This window comes from Nerophis lumbriciformis, linkage group LG08 (genome assembly GCF_033978685.3).
Source record: "Nerophis lumbriciformis linkage group LG08, RoL_Nlum_v2.1, whole genome shotgun sequence".
Lineage (NCBI taxonomy): Eukaryota > Metazoa > Chordata > Actinopteri > Syngnathiformes > Syngnathidae > Nerophis > Nerophis lumbriciformis.
The window spans coordinates 44,488,003-44,507,507 of record NC_084555.2 but is presented as its reverse complement, the minus strand read 5'-3'; the positions used below and the strand labels follow the sequence as shown (position 1 = coordinate 44,507,507).

Sequence of the window (19,505 nt, the reverse complement as noted above, 5' to 3'; positions counted from 1 at the left end):
ACACGGACGTAGGGAGAAGTACAGAGCGCCAATAAACCTTAAAAGTGCCGGCCCAGTCACATAATATATGCGGCATTTCACACACACAAGTGAATGCAAAGCATACTTGGTCAACAGTCATACAGGTCACACTGAGGGTGGCCGTACGAACAACTTTAACACTGTTACAAATATGCGCCACACTGTAAACCCACACAAACAAACACATTTCGGGAGAACATCCGCACCGTAACACAACATAAACACAACAGAACAAATACCCAGAACCCCTTGCAGCACTAACTATTCCGGGACGCTACCCCCTAGCCCCCCCACCTCAACCTCCTCATGCACTCTCAGTGAGAGCATGTCCCAAATTCCAAGCTGCTGTTTTGAGGCATGTTAAAAAAAATAATGCACTTTGTGACTTCAATAATAAATATGGCAGTGCCATGTTGGCATTTTTTTCCCCATAACTTGAGTTGATTTATTTTGGAAAACCTTGTTACATTGTTTAATGCATCCAGCGGGGCAGTGTTAATTCCACCACTGTATGTATCGGTTGATATCGGAATCGGTAATTAAGAGTTGGACAATATCGGAATATCGACAATTGTAACGATTGTATCGAGCAGTTTTCTGTTCAATCCACAAGGGTAGGTCGTTTTTGATCATATTTGGTTTTTCATTTTGTGGTTATTGAGCAACACGAGCAGGGGGTCGGTGGCACAAAGTGAGTTTGACCAGCTGTAAAACATTTTTTATTTCTAATCCATTTCTCTTGTCATTATTATTCACAATGCCAGTCAGCAGAGAGCGACATGAAATGTATGTACAATTTAGAAGCCAGCCCCGGCGTTGACGACAAACATCACCACTCCATTACTGTGGCTATAGTGCAAAACTAAACCTTCAACCCCTCACACTTTTTTTTAGTCTTTACTACTGTAGAGCCAAACTAACTTTTAGTCTGCGCGACAGAAGTTCACGACCCAAGCGGTCGTATCAGAACGCCAACAAGCTGTGATTACAAGCAATCTCTCGGTGCACAATTTGAAAAATATGATTGTTCTTTCATGACGACATAGCATATATATACAATGGAAACATGGTGGCTGTCAACTGGCGTGAGCTATTTCTACTCCGTAGCAAATTTACTGTACACTTTTTAAAAAAAGACAAGGCTGGGACAAATAATATTGTGGTCCTGTTACATTACAGTGCATGGCTGTCATAATTACATGTTGGACTAAAAGTGAAGATGCCAAAGGATGACAGCTTTTGTTGCTTTTCAGGACAGAATGGTGTTATTTGGTGTTTTCATGCTCAGAATAGCGTCGACTATAGGAGCACGATAAATGGCATCGCTACACAAAAGAAGTGTGTGTCCTTGAGCGTGCACTATTTTCACGATTGGTCCTTGAGTCTCGGAGCATCGCTTGTTTTCATCCCCCGCGCAATTTGACAAGTGTGCCGACTGAAAGGCAACACTTGTGGGTCGAGAAGACTTTCCTCCTTTCTTTGGCTGAAAGCAACAGGCTGCACCTTAAAAAGAAGAGATGATGAAGACGCTTAAATGGCTCTTCTGACGCGACCTAAGTAGACCAAGGACAAGATGGCTGCGGCTCCCATCAGCACAGCCAGAATCCCGACATAGGAGCCAGACCACGTGGGATCGCTTTGGGGGCTGTTAGGTGGTCCGTTGGCATGATGGGGAGACTGCATGGAGGAAACATGAAGTATATGTTATTATATATTCTTTTTTATTAGTTACCCTCTTATATATATATATATATATATATATATATATATATGCATATTTAATGTATTACTTACTGTCTTATTATCCCTACATTACTTGTAATAGTTACTCCTATATTAATTAGTTAGTTTTATATTACTAGTATTAGTAACTCTCTTATATTACTTTTTAGTTACACTCTTATATTTTATTAGTTACTCTGTCATATTACTTTTAATAGTTACTCTTATATTACTTTTATTAGTTGGGCTTACATTACTCAGTTTCTTTTACATTAATTGTATTAGTTACTCTCTTATTTTACTTTTTTTAGTTTATACTCTTGTATATATTTTATTAGTTACTCTCTTGCATTACTTGTATTAGTTATACTCATATATTACTTTTATTATTTGCTCTTACATTACTTAGTAGTTCTTTTACATTACTTTTATTAGCTACACTTTAACATTACCTTTTTTAGTTTCTCTTATATTAGTTACCCTCATTAATTTTGTTACTATTACGGGTACATTACTTTTGTTACTGTCATATTACTTGTATTAGTTACTCTGTCATATTACTTTTTTAATTGTTACATTATTTTTTATTAGTTTCGCTCTCACATTACTTTTATTAGTTACACTCCTTTAGTTTATTAGTTACTCTGTCATATTACTTTGAATAATTATTCTTAAATTACTTTTTAGTTACTCACACATTACTTTTTAGTTTCTCTTACATTACTCTTATTAGTTACTCATATTGCTTATATTAGTTACTCTTTTAACTTTTCCTCTTCGATTAGTCACACTCATTACTTGTGTTGGTTATTTTCCTATGTACTTGTCTTAGTTACTTTCTCAAATTACTTTTATTAGTTACTCTTTTACATTACTTTTATTAGTTGCTCTGTCATACTACTTTTATTAATTACTCTTAAATTACTTTTTAATTACTCTAACATTACTTTTTAGTTTCTCTTACATTACTTATTACATTTATTAGTTACTCATATTCTTATATTAGTTACTCTGTTTACTTTTTCCCTTTGATTAGTCACACATTACTTGTATTAGTTACTTTCTCACATTACTTTTATTACTCAAACATTACTCATTAGTTACTCTTTTACATTACGTTTTAGTTACTCTGTCATATTACTTTTAATAATTACTTTTTAGCTACTCTCACATTACTTTTTAGTTGATCTTACATTACTTATTAGTTATTAGTTACATTACTTTTATTGGTTACTCATATTGCTTATATTAGTTACTCTATTTTTTACCTTTAAATAGTCACACTCATTACTTGTGTTAGTTATTTTCTCGTAGTACGTGTATTAGTTACTTTCTCATATTACTCGTATTACTCATATTAATTACTCTTTTACATTACTTTTGTTACTTTTATTAGTTACACACTTCTATTAATTATAATACTTTGATTAGTCACACTCTTACATTACTTGTATTCGTTACTCTGTCATAGTACTTTGATTGTTGAGTTGTAAGAGTGACTGTGTTGTTTACAGCACACATCTTCTGCTGTGTTTGGAAAAGAAGCACATCAAAGTCATTAAAAGTACATTTCAGTGAATATGGCTGACAGTAAAATGTCTTCTCATCCAACTGAAAGAATGAATATTGAAGGAACCTTTTTTAGAACGCGCAGCTCCACATCCTCCCCTGCTTTCCTGAAGAGATTGACAACTTCATTGTGTGTCTGAGCCTCCAGCTTCACTCCATTGATCTGCACATGCAAGGACGCCACAAAAACAGGTTCAAATAAGACTTGTCGGATCTTTCTGTGTGGAGTTTGCATGTTCTCCCCGTGACTGCGTGGGTTCCCTCCGGGTACTCCGGCTTCCTCCCACCTCCAACGACATGCACCTGGGGATAGGTTGATTGGCAACACTAAATTGGCCCTAGTGTGTGAATGTGAGTGTGAATGTTGTCTGTCTATCTGTGTTGGCCCTGTGATGAGGTGGCGACTTGTCCAGGGTGTACCCCGCCTTCTGCCCGATTGTAGCTGAGATAGGCTCCAGCACCCCCCGCGACCCCGAAGGGAATAAGCGGTAGAAAATGGATGGATGGGATGGATGGATGAACTCATGTGAAAAGTGCACACACATCATGTTTTGAATGTCGAGAAGGATTTGGAGTGCATGAGAAAGTGGAAAGTAAGAAAACCAGGCTGGATTTGAGCACATGGCCGTTAATGAACAAGTATATTGTACAGCAGCAACACAACCAATGTTGTAGGGGTGGAACGGTACGTGTATTTGTATTGAACCGTTTCGATACGGGGGTTTCGGTTCGGTTCGGAGGTGTACCGAACGAGTTTCCACACGAACATATTAAGTAGCCGCCTCCGCTTCCTTCTGCCTCTGTCAGTACTCTACACAGCACCCAGCATTGTCCCACCCACACAACCATCTGATTGGTTACATACAGAGCGGTAACAGCCAATCAGCAGTGCATATTCAGAGCGGTAACAGCCAATCAGCAGTGCGTATTCAGAGCGGTAACAGCCAATCAGCAGTGCATATTCAGAGCGGTAACAGCCAATCAGCAGTGCGTATTCAGAGCACATGTACCGTATTTTCCGCACTATAAGGCGCACCGGATTATAAGGCGCACCTTCAATGAATGGCCTATTTTAAAACTTTATTATATTATATATATATATATATATTATATATATATATATATATATTATATATATATATATATATATATATATTATATATATATATTATATTATACATTATAAAGCGCATAGAATAGACGCTACAGTAGAGGCTGGGGTTACGTTATGCATCCCGTAGTTGCGAGACCTGTTGTGGCTCAATATTGGTCCATATATAAGGCGCACCAAATTATAAGCCGCACTGTCAGCTTTTGAGAAAACTGGAGTGCGGAAAATACGGTAGTCAGTGCTTAGCGTTTAGCAGGTAAGCATCAGGCAGCGGACTCTCTCCAAATTATATTAAACTCCTCCCAGTCAACTACTAGTAACATCACTATGAGCCCGTTGACCTTCAAGACACAAACGACAGCTCAGCTCGCTCGCAATCCTGGCTTGAGGTGAAGGCTAATTAGCTTTTAGCGTAACAATAGCTCATTTTGCTGTGTGTGTGTGTGTGTTACGGACAGCAAAGCCCTGTCTGTCTGTTATTTCACTTTACCTTTTTCTGTGTTGAAGCAGCAAAAAAGGACATTATGTTAAATGAAGAGTTTCTGTCTCTGATAGTTGATATAATAATGTAACTGCATCATTAAGCCTACATGAACTCCATGGTGTTCAGGGATGAATAGTCTCTCCTATTGCTATTGTACCATTTTTTCAGCTAAAGCTACATTAATCATTAGTAATGGAGCAGCCTAGTTTTGAATGGCAGGGGTCCCTGCTATCACATGTTGATAAACATATAACATTTACATAATAAAAATCAACTACAGGCTTTCCAAATGCTGTAATAAATTAAGCATGGGGAGTTGACTTGAAACTGTTTAATGTTGCACTTTTTATATGTAGAAGAAAAGTTTTGTCATTTTATTTAATCTGAGCAACAACTTGAGGCAGTTTAATGTTGATTAACGTGGGCAGAATTATTATAGTGTTCCCAATGTTAAAAGGATAAAGCCATTGTTTACAAATTTGGTAAATAAATAACCAAAAAATTTATATTTGGTTGTTTTCTTACTGTACCGAAAATGAACCTAACTGTGACCTCTAAACCGAGGTACGTACCGAACCGAAATGTTTGTGTACCGTTGCACCCCTACAATGTTGTAAAAGCAGTCAACTGCTGAGTCAGCATTAATAGCGCTGATGAGTTGACAAGTGCAAACTACGTAAAGCTCCAGTCTTGCTCTGAGACGTTGACTTCTATTTACACCTGTGACCTGATATTAGCAAACGTAGCGTGATTGACATGTTTTACCATCAGAATCTTGTCCCCTTCTTCTAGTCTTCCGTCCAGCGCGGCCGCTCCGTCTTCTTTAATTTTGGACACGTAGATGCCACAGTCGTTGGCCACATACTGCTGGTCCACGCCTCCCACGATGTTGAAGCCCAGGCCTGCAAACACTCCATCCAATCACTCTCAGGTGGAATGGCTTCACACGAGATTGACAGCAGTTTACATAGCCCATTACAAGTATAACACAGGTTGTTCAACTACGAGGACGTCATATTCCAGTTGGAAAACCCTGAAGAAACTAACTCAAAATACCAACGCTCTCAAACTACATTAGCTCTTTTTCCACCACAGGAGTCCCATGTTACCAGAGTAAATAAAGTTGCTCCTGGGTTTACACCAAAAACTACCTGGCCGGATTTAGTTCCAAAGGAACTATTTTTTAGTTCCAGTCAGTGAGGTGGGACTTTGGAAAGGTTCCCGGAACATTAGAGGAGCGGGCTGTAAGGTCGATCGCTGATTGGTTGAACACAGTTGGGGGCGTTCCTAAAACCTTGTTTAAAAACACAACAACCGCCATTACAGTCCGCTGAACCATTTCTTTATTTCTTTGTGTTTCTGTGACAACATACTTGACAACTGAGAGAAAGAAAAACGAAAGGAACTTTTGCAGGAACTTTTGTGTGGCATCTGTGTGCTGACGAACGCTGATCAGTGGAACTATCTTACAGTGATTTTAGTCAGCCGTAGTCTTTAAACTAGTACGCAGTTTCATGCGGTTTATTCATATTTAAAAACGTATTAATGTTGTCTATCTGTGTTGGCCCTGTGATGAGGTGGCGACTTGTCCAGGGTGTACCCCGCCTTCCGCCCAAGTGCAGCTGGGATAGGCTCCAGCACCCCCCGCAACTCCGAGAGGGAAATGGATGGATGGAAACTAAGGCCATATTTATATTATTCACATGTGAATAATGCTGTATAATAGACTGTGTTTATATTATTCACATGTGAATAATGCTGTATAATAGACTGTATTTATATTATTCACATGTGAATAATACTGTATAGTAGACTGTATTTATATTATTCACATGTGAATAATACTGTATAGTAGACTGTATTTATATTATTCACATGTGAATAATGCTGTATAAAAAAACTGTATTTATATTATTCACATGTGAATAATGCTGTATAACAGACTGTATTTATATTATTCACATGTGAATAATGCTGTATAATAGACTGCATTTATATTATTCACATGTGAATAATGCTGTATAATAGACTGTATTTATATTATTCACATGTGAATAATGCTGTATAATAGACTGTATTTATATTACTCACATGTGAATAATGCTGTATAATAGACTGTATTTATATTACTCACATGTGAATAATGCTGTATAATAGACTGTATTTATATTACTCACATGTGAATAATGCTGTATAATAAACTGTATTTATATTATTCACATGTGAATAATGCTGTATAATAGACTGTATTTATATTATTCACATGTGAATAATGCTGTATAATAGACTGTATTTATATTATTCACATGTGAATAATGATGTATAATAGACTGTATTTATATTATTCACATGTGAATAATGATGTATAATAGACTGTATTTATATTATTCACATGTGAATAATGCTGTATAATACTGTATTTATATTATTCACATGTAAAAAATACCCAAGTGTTTATTGTTTATTGTGAGCGAACTGTGATGCTGAATTTCCCCCAGGGATCAACAGAGTACTTTTTATTCTCTTCTATTCTATGTCCACAGGAACACAGATACTTAATAAACGCATACTTATCTCTGCGTTTCGGCCTCTTGTCCACACGCAGACGCATACTTTTGTCTTTTAAAAACGCAGACTTTTGCAAACGCTGGCCAAAGTGTAGAGTTCCAAAACTCTCCGCGGAGCGTATGCGTGTACACGGCACAAACGGAGACTTGTGATGACGTCACCGTTGTACGCTGTCATTTCCAAGCTCAACAACACTGCCTTGCTGCCTTTAAACACACTATAAGAAGACTTACTGTATGTTTGAACGTAAACATGCTGCTCTTTTCACTCTACATTAATAACAAAGACACATCAAAATGAGTTTTGCGACACTTCCGCCAATGACAGTCAGCTGTTTTGGATACGATCGCTGTGGAACCTCCACCTGATGGGACAACTTTGACAAGCAAGACTTTTTGCTCTGTGTCAAAATAATGTTGCACCTTTCTTATATGTTTTTAGTCCTTATTTAACGACAAATCATGAAGTTAACGTACGTGTCTTGCTTCCATTTTTGTAGATGGAGTAAAAACCGACTAAGCAACTAAAAAAACCCATAATGTAGCGTCAAAAAACATAATGAAGCGTCCTCCTTGTGGTGTGTACTGATGTTAAAGACAATATACACTTTATTACACATGTACCATATCACTATACTAAGGGTGTAATGGTACGTGTATTTGTATTGAACCGTTTCGGTACGGGGGGTTCGGTTCGGAGGTGTACCGAACGAGTTTCCACACGGACATATTAAGTAGCGCACCGCACATTGTGTAAACAATGCACACCGAGGCACAACACACGGCATGCTAGCAGCGACCGGGCTACTACAACATACAAAAGCCAGAGCTGGAAGACCCTCCTGCCTCGTTAAGATCTCCCGTTTGGGAACATTTTGGTTTCGCGGTGCGATACAACAATGGATAACATCGCTTCAACGAAGAGAAAGACGAACAAACACAGCTCCCACCGCATTCAAGCAGCCTCTCCTCGGCGAGTCAGGCAGGGCTAGAGCAATAACAAATGCCGTTGGTGTTTTTATAGCAGCAGATTTAAGACCATATTGCATTCAAAACTAGATTTTGACCCACTTCTATGGTGGAAGAACAATGAGCCCATATATCCTCTTACTGCCAAGTTAGCCAGGCACTACCTCGCCATACCTGCTAGCTCCGTGGCCAGCCAAAGGGTATTTTCCACAGCTGGAGACATTTTAACTGCAAGCAGGTCTGCTCTTTCTGCAGACAATGTGGATAAACTGATTTTTCTGGCAAAAACATGAAAATTGAGTGAAAGTCACCAGGGTTAAAGGCTGGGGAAGAAAATTTAATCTGAGGCTGAGTTGACTTGAAACTGTTTAATGTTGCACTTTTTGCATGTAGAAGAAACGTTTTGTCATTTTATTTAATCTGAGCAACAACTTGAAGCAGTTTAATGTTGCACTTTATATGTGGAAATGTTGCACTTTATATGTAGAAAGGTTTTGTTAATAAACCAATTCTGAGCCTTATCTTATTTAGTTTTTATTTTATATATGTTGACTGCATTAACCCTGGCAATCGACCCTGTGTGTATATGTATGTTATTGTTATGTTAAAAGGATAAAGCCATTGTTTACAAATTTTGGTAAATAAATAACCAGAAAATGTATATTTTGTTTTTTTCTTACTGTACCAAAAATGAACCGAACCGTGACCTCTAAACCGAGGTACGTACCGAACCGAAATTTTTGTGTACCGTTACACCCTTACACTATACTGATGATTAAATGCTTTATAATTCCCTTAAACATATAAAATGGTTTCCTTGGCTTGATAGTGCATGCTGATTTTATAAATGATGTACACTTCACTTCATCACCATGTTATAATTCTATGAGTGTTGGCTTTCAGCAGCACAGGCGTGCATTCGCTCTTTAATAATGTTCCCAGGGCTCTGTGTACGTGCAGGCTGGTTTTAAAGAGAATTGTACGTCCAGTATATCAAAATAAACACAATAGGGAGGTGTAATGCCACCAAGTCAGCTATTGCTGCTTTTTTCAGGCTTCTGATTGGACAAAATGTGCATGGCAGCAGGTGTATGTTTGTGTGTAGACAAAGAGACAGTTTGGAAACCACACTTGTATGAATGGAGATTGTTTTAACCCCAAATATGCGTTTTTGAAACTCTCCGTGTTCGTGTGGACATGGCCTTAATTTCAATACGCGAAGAAGTGGACGGACTCTTTTAAACATATTTACAGAGGATACAAAGTATTCAGGCAGACTTCGAACTTAGCAGCCAGGCCAGCTGCTCAGTGGGACTCCGGCATTGTAGTTTGAAGATAAATGTGAAATGAAGGACAAATGTAACAAACGTAAATCAAATATTCACTTTTTATCTTGCATTTGTGTAGTTATTCGTCTCAACCTGACTGAACTGCATGCTAATGCTAACAAGCCAACACTTAATCTGATGCGTTTATGTCGTTGCCGTGAGATAAACATGGACATTTATTCTTTATATATACACACTAGGGATGTCCCGATCCGATAATTGGATCGGATCGGCCGCCGATATTTGCCAAAAAATGCGTATCGGCAAGGCATGAGAAAATGCCGATCCAGATCCAGTTTTTTAAAAAACTCCGGTCCGTGTTTTCCAACGCACCTATCTAAATAATACATCCCACTTTTCTGCTGCTCCCTAATTTCCGTTTCGCATTTTCCAGCACACCTTCAACACATCCACAGGTCTGTGGATTCTCACGCAGTTGCTTTTAGCTGCTGGCATTACACGACAGGCTCTTCTCACTCTTTCCTGTGTCTCCCTCTCACAGACAGCAAGCGCACCTTCTTACACACGTTACAAACTGTCACAACATACGTCACATACTGTCACGACATACGTCACATACGTATACGCCCTCCCCGAGCAGAGAGGTAGCAGCATGGCTAACGTTAGCTGTGATAATAGCGCAGCCGTGCTAGCAACGCTCCCTCTAAGGTGCGCACCTGTGCAATTGCGCACGACAAATCTATGCCACGCACAAAATCAAATAAAAAATAAGCGCATAACAATTTTCGACACACAGACACGACAGAGAAAACAGTTTTCGTCATCATTGTTCAAATATTGTAACGTCTGTCGAGATGCTTATCTCGACGCAATATTAAAAAAAAAGGCCATATCGCCCAGCCCTAGTTCAATGATGCCATTTCTGTTTGTCATGTATAATTTTGTCTATTTTGTGTTTATCCTTGAATAAACAGGTCAGTTTCTTGTTACCAACCATCGTGTATTATTCAAACTCCCCTAATTCAGCTGGCTAGTTGTTATCAAGAGTACTAAAACCCTTTTCAACATGATTCTGACAACTAAGTAGGCTAAATAACTTTAAACTTTAATACATGCTCGGATAGGCCAGTATCGGTCAGTATCGGTATCGGTCAGTATCGGTATCGGATCGGAAGTGCAAAAACAATATCAGTATAGGATCGGAAGTGCAAAAACCTGGATCGGGACATCCCTAATACACACTATACCAACTTTTTATTATATATTGTTATTTACAGCTGAAATGAACCACAAGAAATGGCGTGACCTTCATGAATTCATCATTTACTGAGGGGGCGACTTTCTGTGGACAAAAGCCTCACTTTTTATGTAAAATCCTACACTTTGTTTTTAAATCAAATAATTTTGTATATTATTGCTTTGCATTTCATTTACTTACACTTTAATAAAATCAATATGCCATGATACGGTCTGTTAATTGAAAGGGAACTGCACGTTTTGGGGGGAATTTTGCCAATCATTATGAGAGACAAGAACACATCTTTTTTTATATAGCATTCTAAAGATTAAAAAACGCTTGCAAGATGCGGCTTAATGGAGTCCTTTTTGATTGATTGATTGAGACTTTTATTAGTAGATTGCACAATGAAGAACATATTCCGTACAATTGACCACTAAATGGTAACACCCGAATACGTTTTTCAACTTGTTTAAGTCGGGGTCCACTTAAATTGATTCATGATACAGATATATACTATCATCATAATACAGTCATCACACAAGATAATCATCAGAGTATAAACATTGAATTATTTACAATTCGGGGTGTGGAATGTGGAGAGAGGGGCGGGGGGTTAGGTTTGGTTGATATCAACACTTCAGTCATCAACAATTGCATCATCAGAGAAATGGATATTGGAACAGTGTAGGACTGACTTGGTAGGATATGTAGCAAGTAGTGGGGAGGGATGGAGGGAGGGGGGAGGAAGGAGAGAGAGAGAGAGAGAGAGAGAGAGATCAGAAAGTATAAGAAATTTGATTATTTACATTTGATTATTTACAATCCGGGGAGGTAGGATGTGGAAGGGAGGGTGTTAGTTTAGGGTTGAAGTTACTTGGAGGTGTTCTTTTAGTGCGGTTTTGAAGGAGGATAGAGATGCCCTTTGTTTTACACCAATCTATTTTGCCTTCAAAATCCTTTATCATTGTTTTGTACACACACTGCAAGTATATATATATATAATGTAGTAACAGGTGGTAACACGTTCATAAAAACATGTAATATGTACAATTAGGACTGGGCGATATATGGGATATATACTCGATATATCGCGGGTTTGTCTCTGTGTGATATAGAAAATTACTATATCGAGATATTCGAGTATACGTTCTCACGCAGTTGCTTTTAGCTGCGGGCATTACACTACAGGCTCTTGTCACTCTTTCTTTTGTCTCTCCTCACAGAGACTTAAAACAAGCGCACCTTCTTACATACGTCACATAATGGAGCAGACAGGTAGCGGCATGGGTAACTTTAGCTGTGATGCTAGTGGAGTGGTGCGAGTGGTAATACGAGAGAAAGGAGGTGCGAATCTGGTAGCAAATGGAGGAATAATTCATTCCCAAGAAAAACAGCACGGGGTCCATCGTCTGGCTGTGGTTTGGCTTCAAGCGGGAATATGTTGAACAGACAACCGTAATTTGTCAAGTATGCGGCAAAAGCGTTGCTACAAAAAGTAGCACCACTGCTAATTTGTAGCATCATTTGAAAAGTCACCCGCTAGAGAATGAAGAGTGCTTGAAACTCCGCATGTCAACATCTCCGGCCGGTGCCACCCAACAAAATACCCAAGCAACAATTTCCAGATCAACACCGTATGAAAAAAAATTGTCAACTACAGAAGGAGATAACGTTCGCAGGAAACTACCACATAGCGAAGGACATAAACTATTTGATTTATTATTATGCAGCTCATTTTTATTTGACAGTTATTGAAATAGCTTGTGTGACATCATGCACAAAAGTGCACTTTATTTGTTTTAAACGTTCAAATGTACAAAAAGTGCACTTTAATTTAGTGTTGTTTTGATATGTCATCTTAGTGACATCATGCACAAAAGTGCACTAATAGCTTGTTTTAAAATGTCTCTGACTATCTTGCACTTTCTGTTTTGAAATGACATGAATGTTTGTGCCACTGTTTAATAAATACACTTTTGCTAAATTGACTTAGTTGTGATTTCCCTCTCTGCATGAAAGTGTAAAAGTAACATATATTAATGCAGTATGAAGAAGAATGTTTTAATGTAGACACATAGAATCATCATACTGCTGTGATTATATGCATCAAGTGTTCATTCAAGGCTAAGGCAAAATATCGAGATATATATCGTGTATCGTGACATGGCCTAAAAATATCGAAATATTAATAAAAGGCCATATCGCCCAGCCCTAATTGTTCATGTTTTTCAGTCAGTAGGGATGAGTGTTTTTAGCACTGTGTTGTGCATTATAAAGTTTGATCATATTACGCCTATACTGGCTCACCTGCACTGGCTTCCTGTGCACTTTAAGATGTGACTTTAAGGTTTTACTACTTACGTATAAAATACTAAAGGGTCTTAGTTCCATCCTATCTTGCTAATTGTATTGTACCATATGTCCCGGCAAGAAATCTGCATTCAAAGACCTCCGGCTTATTAGTGATTCCCAGAGCCCCAAAAAAGTCTGAGGGCTATAGAGCGTTTTCTATTGGGGCTCCAGTACTATGGAATGTCCTCCCGGTAACAGTTAGAGATGCTACCTCAGTAGAAGTATTTATGTCCCATCTTAAAACTCATTTGTATACTCTAGCCTTTAAATAGACCCCTTTTAGACCAGTTGATCTGCCGTCTCTTTTGTGCTCTGCCCCCCTCTCTTGCGTGGAGAGGTTATTAAGTGACCACAGATGAGGCGCTAGCTATTCAATGTCGGGACCCGGGGTGTACCACTCATCTGTGCATCAGTTGGGGATGTCTCTGCGCTGCTGACCTGTCTCCACTCAAGATGATCCCCTGCTGGCCCCACTATGGACTGGACTCTCACTGTTATGTTAGATCCAATATGGACTGGACTCTCACTATTATGTTAGATCCACTATGGACTGGACTGTCACTGTTATGTTAGATCCACTATGGACTGGACTGTCACTGTTATGTTAGATACACTATGGACTGGACTCTCACTGTTATGTTAGATACACTATGGACTGGACTCTCACTGTTATGTTAGATCCACTATGAACTGGACTCTCACTATTACGTTAGATCCACTATGAACTGGACTCTCACAATATTACCGTATTTTCCGCACTATAAGGCGCACCTAAAAACCACAAATTTTCTCAAAAGCTGACAGTGCGCCTTATAACCGGGTGCGCTTTATATATGGATAAATATTAAGATTCATTTTCATAAAGTTTCGGTCTCGCAACTTCGGTAAACAGCCGCCATCTTTTTTCCCGGTAGAACAGGAAGCGCTTCTTCTTCTACTGTAAGCAACCACCCGCCCGCGTAGAAGAAGAAAAAGCGCGCGGATATCACCGTACGTTTCATTTCCTTTGTGTGTTTACATCTGTAAAGACCACAAAATGGCTCCTACTAAGCGACCGGGATCCGGTTCATGAAAAGACGCAATCTCTCCATCCGCACACGGATTACTATTTCACAGCAACTGATATTCCTGTGAACCGCACTGTGGATACAACGGGAGCACGTACGGTGAATATTCGCACCACAGGGAATGAGAAGTCATCCTTCACTGTGGTTCTAGCTTGCCATGCTAATGGCCAGAAACTTCCACCCATGGTGATATTCAAAAGGAAGACCTTGCCAAAAGAGACCTTTCCAGCCGGCGTCATCATAAAAGCTAACTCGAAGGGATGGATGAAGAAAAGATGAGCGAGTGGTTAAGGTAAGTTTAAGTTTACGCGAAGAGGCCGGGTGGCTTTTTTCACGCAGCTCTGTCCATGTTGATATACGATTTAGCGCAGTTAGATGCGGCTTACAACACGGGGCGGCTTATAGGTGGACAAAGTTTTGAAATATGCCGTTCATTGAAGGCGCGGCTTATAACCCAGGGCGCCTTATGGTGCGGAAAATACGGTATGCTAGATCCACTATGGACTGGACTCTCACTATTATGTTAGATCCACTATGAACTGGACTCTCACAATATTATGCTAGATCCACTATGGACTGGACTCTCACTATTATGTTAGATCCACTATGAACTGGACTCTCACAATATTATGTTAGATCCACTATGGACTGGACTCTCACTATTATGTTAGATCCACTATGAACTGGACTCTCACAATATTATGTTAGATCCACTATGGACTGGACTCTCACTATTATGTTAGATCAACTATGGACTGGACTCTCACACTATTAACTAGATCCACTCCTGCTGGTCCCACTACTTACTGGACTCTCACTATTATGTTAGATCAACTATGGACTGGACTCTCACACTATTACGGTAACTAGATCCATTCCTGCTGGTCCCACTACTGACTGGACTCTCACTATTATGTTAGATCCACTATGGACTGGACTCTCACACTATTATGTTAGATCCACTATGGACTGGACTCTCACTATTATGTTAGATCCACTATGAACTGGACTCTCACAATATTATGCTAGATCCACTATGGACTGGACTCTCACTATTATGTTAGATCAACTATGGACTGGACTCTCTCACTACTATGTTAGATCCACTATGGACTGGACTCTCACGATCATGTTAGATCCACTATGAACTGGACTCTAAAAATATTATGCTAGATCCACTATGGACTGGACTCTCACTATTATGTTAGATCAACTATGGACTGGACTCTCACACTATTATGTTAGATCCACTATGGACTGGACTCTCACTATTATGTTAGATCCACTATGAACTGGAGTCTCACAACATTATGCTCGATCCACTATGGACTGGACTCTTCACTATTATGTTAGATCAACTATGGACTGGACTCTCACACTATTAAACTAGATCCACTCCTGCTGGTCCCACTATGGACTGGACTCTCACACTATTAACTAGATCCACTCAACGTCCATTGCACCGATCGTCCAGGATGGGGGGGTCCCCACATCTGCGGTCCCCTCCAAGATTTCTCATTGTATCCCATTGTTTTGAATTTTTTTCTTTGCCCTGATGTGGGATCTGAGACCAACTCAAACGCCATTCCGCCTCTGACACAGAAGGTAGCTTACGGTCAATGCCGAAGCATGACGATGTGTTGCTACGCGAGAAAAAAACTGTTTTTAGTGTCCGCTCTTACAATAACAATGTCGCTACAGCTTTGTTATTATACATGTTACGTTAATGAAAAATTGTTGGTGGTTTTTTGGATGCATTCTTTTAAAGGCTTAGCTGAATCTTGCGGGCGTTTTTTGATCTTTAGAGTGCAAAAAAAACATGTGTTTTTGTTTCTCATAAGGATTGTGAACGATTCCTCTCTAAATGGTATCAATGTAGAAATATACTAACCAGACTCCATATATATACACGTCATTAGCCTGATACCTCAAATGTGATGGAAACCACACACATGTCCACAGGAACCTATAGTTCCAGGAATGTAAAAAAGTTCCTGAACTTTCGGTGGGAAATGGTCTATTGACGATCTTTCACTGGCGCTTTGCCAGCAACTCCTTCAAAACAGCAAAGTGCTCCTGTCATAAAGACGATCTTTGACACGTTCTATTTGTAATTTACGACTAGGACTTTAAAAAAACCCATTTCTAATACGATGAAACAAACACTTCCATCTGACGTGACAGGCCCGTGAATAAAAACGCGTTTATAATCTGAATTATTCGTTCTACTCGTTTGACACGTTGTGGTTTTCTACTTTAAAGGAGTTAGCATTAGCATGCTACCCGCTGCTAAGTTATGTGGCTAACAGTGAAGCTAACCGCCGAGCTGGTTTAAGGACGTTCTTCTTACCTGCCGAGCCTCGCTTCAGTTCAATTTCCACCACGTTGGAGTGCAGGGAGCCATTCATGTTTTTCTTTCAAAAGCGTACAAACTCTTTATGGTGAGGACGAAGTCATTTGCCTTCAGCTTTGCTTGCTTTCTACTGCGCAGTCGCAGATGGAGCCGCCGCCTCCTGGTGGCCTTAAGCGGGACTGCTGGACAAGCGCCTTCTACTGAAATGAAACTAACGTCCGATTTTCTAAGTTTCAGAAAGCGTTATATTCGCATGGATTTCATAAAAACATTACATTTTTAAACCATTTATTATAATGTTTGAGTAATGGTAAAGGCTGTGATATTCACTGCTGTAGTTGTCACGGATGGGAGTTACGGATTTCTGAAGGGAGCCTTTTTTTCGAAGAGCCGTTTAAAAGACTGGTTCGTTATACATTTTGGTTGACGTTTTTTTACATTACGGCATTCTTGCCAACCCTCCCGAATTTTCCGGGAGACTCCCGAAATTCAGCGCCTCTCCCGAAAACCTACTGGGACAAATATTCTCCCGAAAATCTCCCGATTTTCAGCAGGAGCTGGAGGCCACGCCCACTCCAGCTCCATGCGGACCTGAGTGAGGACAGCCTTTTTTCAACAAGGTGACAAGAACTAAATCATCCGGACTAGAGACAAATTGTAATATTATGTTTATCTTACCTAAAAATAAATATATTTATTAATTTAAAAAAAAATACTATATATATATTTTTTTTTACTATATTTTGCTAAAAACATACAAATTAATTGTATTTTTTTTGTATTTTTTCTGACTCCTTATTACATCCAGCCATAGAATTAAAATAAACATATTTTAAATAATTAATTTTATATTATAATAATTCATTTAAAATGACCATATTTAATTATTAAAATAATTGCTTGTTTATCAACAACTTTAGCATTTTATTCATTACATTTTGAAGCTCTCAGAAGCCAAGTTATGTTATATTCCTTTAGATTTATTTATGCAAGTTTGAAGTATCAATTATCCAAACACAGTTTTGTTTGCATATTTTCAGGATGTAGATATATATATATATATATATATATATATATATATATATATATATATATATATATATATATATATATATATATATGTATGAAATACTTGACTTGGAGAATTCGAGCTGTCAATATACTCCCCCCTCTTAACCACGCCCCAACCCACCCCGACCACGCCCCTCACCCTCCACCCTCCACCCCCCGAAATCGGAGCTCTCAAGGTTGGCAAGTATGCATTACGGATTTAATTATTGGAAGCCTTTATAAGATAGGAAGATGTGAACTGGGGTAATTTCAATTTACTCAAAATGTACTTTATTGGTGGGAAGTATTCTATAATGTTTTACTAATACTATATTGCCAAAAGTATTTGGCCACCTGTCTTGACTCAAAATATGAACTTGAAGTGCCATCCCATTCCTAACCCATATGGTTCAATATGATGTTTGCAGCTATTACAGCTTCAACTCTTCTGGGAAGGCTGTCCACAAGGTTGCGGAGTGTGTTTATAGGAATTTTTGACCATTCTTCCGAAAGCGCATTGGTGAGGTCACACACTGATGTTGGTGGAGAATGCCTGGCTCTCAAGTCTCCGTTCTAATTCATCCCAAATGTGTTCTATCGGGTTCAGGTCAGGACTCTGTGCAGGCCAGTCAAGTTAATCCGCACCAGACTCTGTCATCCATGTCTTTATGGACCTTGCTTTGTGCACTGGTGCACAGTCATGTTGGAAGAGGAAGGGGCCCGCTCCAAACTGTTCCCACAAGGTTGGGAGCATGGAATTGTCCAAAATGTTTTGGTATCTTGGAGCATTCAAAGTTCCTTTCACTGGAACTAAGGGGCCAAGCCCAACTCCGGAAAAACAACCCCACATCATAATTCCTCCTCCACCAAATTTCACACTCAGCACAATGCAGTCTGAAACATAGCGTTCTCCTGGCAACCTCCAAACCCAGACTCCTCCATCAGATTGCCAGATGGAAAAGGGTGATTCATCAGTCCAGAGAAGGCGTCTCCACTGCTCTAGAGTCCAGTGGCGACGTGCTTTACACCACTGCATCCCACGCTTTGCATTGGACTTGATGTATGACTTAGATGCAGCTGCTTGGCCATTGAAACCCATTTCATGAAGCTCCCTGCGTAGTGTACGAGGGCTGATTGGAAGGTCACAAGAAGCTTGGAGCTCTGTAGCAACTGAGTGTGCAGAAAGCCGGCAACCTCTTTGCACTATGTGCTTCAGCATCCGCTGACCCCTCTCTAGTCAGTTTACGTGGCCTACCACTTCGTGGCTGAGTTGCTGTTGTTCACAAACTCTTCCATGTTCTTATAATAAAGCCGACAGTTGACTTTGGCCAGTGTCAGCTATAACTACTTTGCATATCAGAACGATGAACCAGAAAAGTGGATACTTTGACTCATTCAATAGTTGTGTTGTCAGTGGAATGATGCTGTATCTGCATGTGCATTAAAAACTGCTCTTCGATGAATGGCTCGTTACTGATAATAGGTTCTCCATCGTTTACTTGAAAGAGCCGTTCAAAACTCTCGACTTGTTCGCTAATGTCACATCTCCAGTGAGTGTGTTTGCTTGTTTAAATGGTATTTTCGTGTCATTTTATAGTGCCTGTAAGTCATACATGTACTAAATACATTTCTACAGTTTTTTATTCATTTATAAATATAATAATTTATTTGGACAGGTTTATGTTGTTTTATTGTTGTATCATTGAGCGGC

General features: G+C 39.2%; 1 protein-coding gene and 1 long non-coding RNA gene across 3 annotated transcripts; one reads left to right on the top strand and one right to left on the bottom strand.

The window, feature by feature from the left end:
• Positions 1-713: 713 nt before the first annotated feature.
• synj2bp (synaptojanin 2 binding protein) lies at positions 714-16,909 on the bottom strand. Of its 2 annotated transcripts, none has more exons than XM_061969012.1 (4): positions 16,742-16,909; positions 5,673-5,809; positions 3,380-3,475; positions 714-1,698 (listed from the first exon to the last, which is right to left on the bottom strand). In XM_061969012.1, exons 1-4 carry the CDS (start codon positions 16,797-16,799, stop codon positions 1,552-1,554), a joined length of 438 nt encoding a protein of 145 aa, XP_061824996.1. In that variant the 5' UTR covers positions 16,800-16,909; the 3' UTR covers positions 714-1,551. The 2 variants fall into 2 exon arrangements, with proteins under 2 accessions (XP_061824996.1, XP_061824997.1); XM_061969013.1 differs by lacking the exon at positions 16,742-16,909 and adding an exon at positions 16,283-16,410.
• LOC133611859 (uncharacterized) lies at positions 16,635-19,472 on the top strand. The gene is made up of 3 exons (XR_009816059.1): positions 16,635-16,832; positions 18,223-18,314; positions 18,402-19,472. It is a non-coding gene; the product is annotated as an uncharacterized lncRNA (long non-coding RNA).
• Positions 19,473-19,505: the final 33 nt, after the last annotated feature.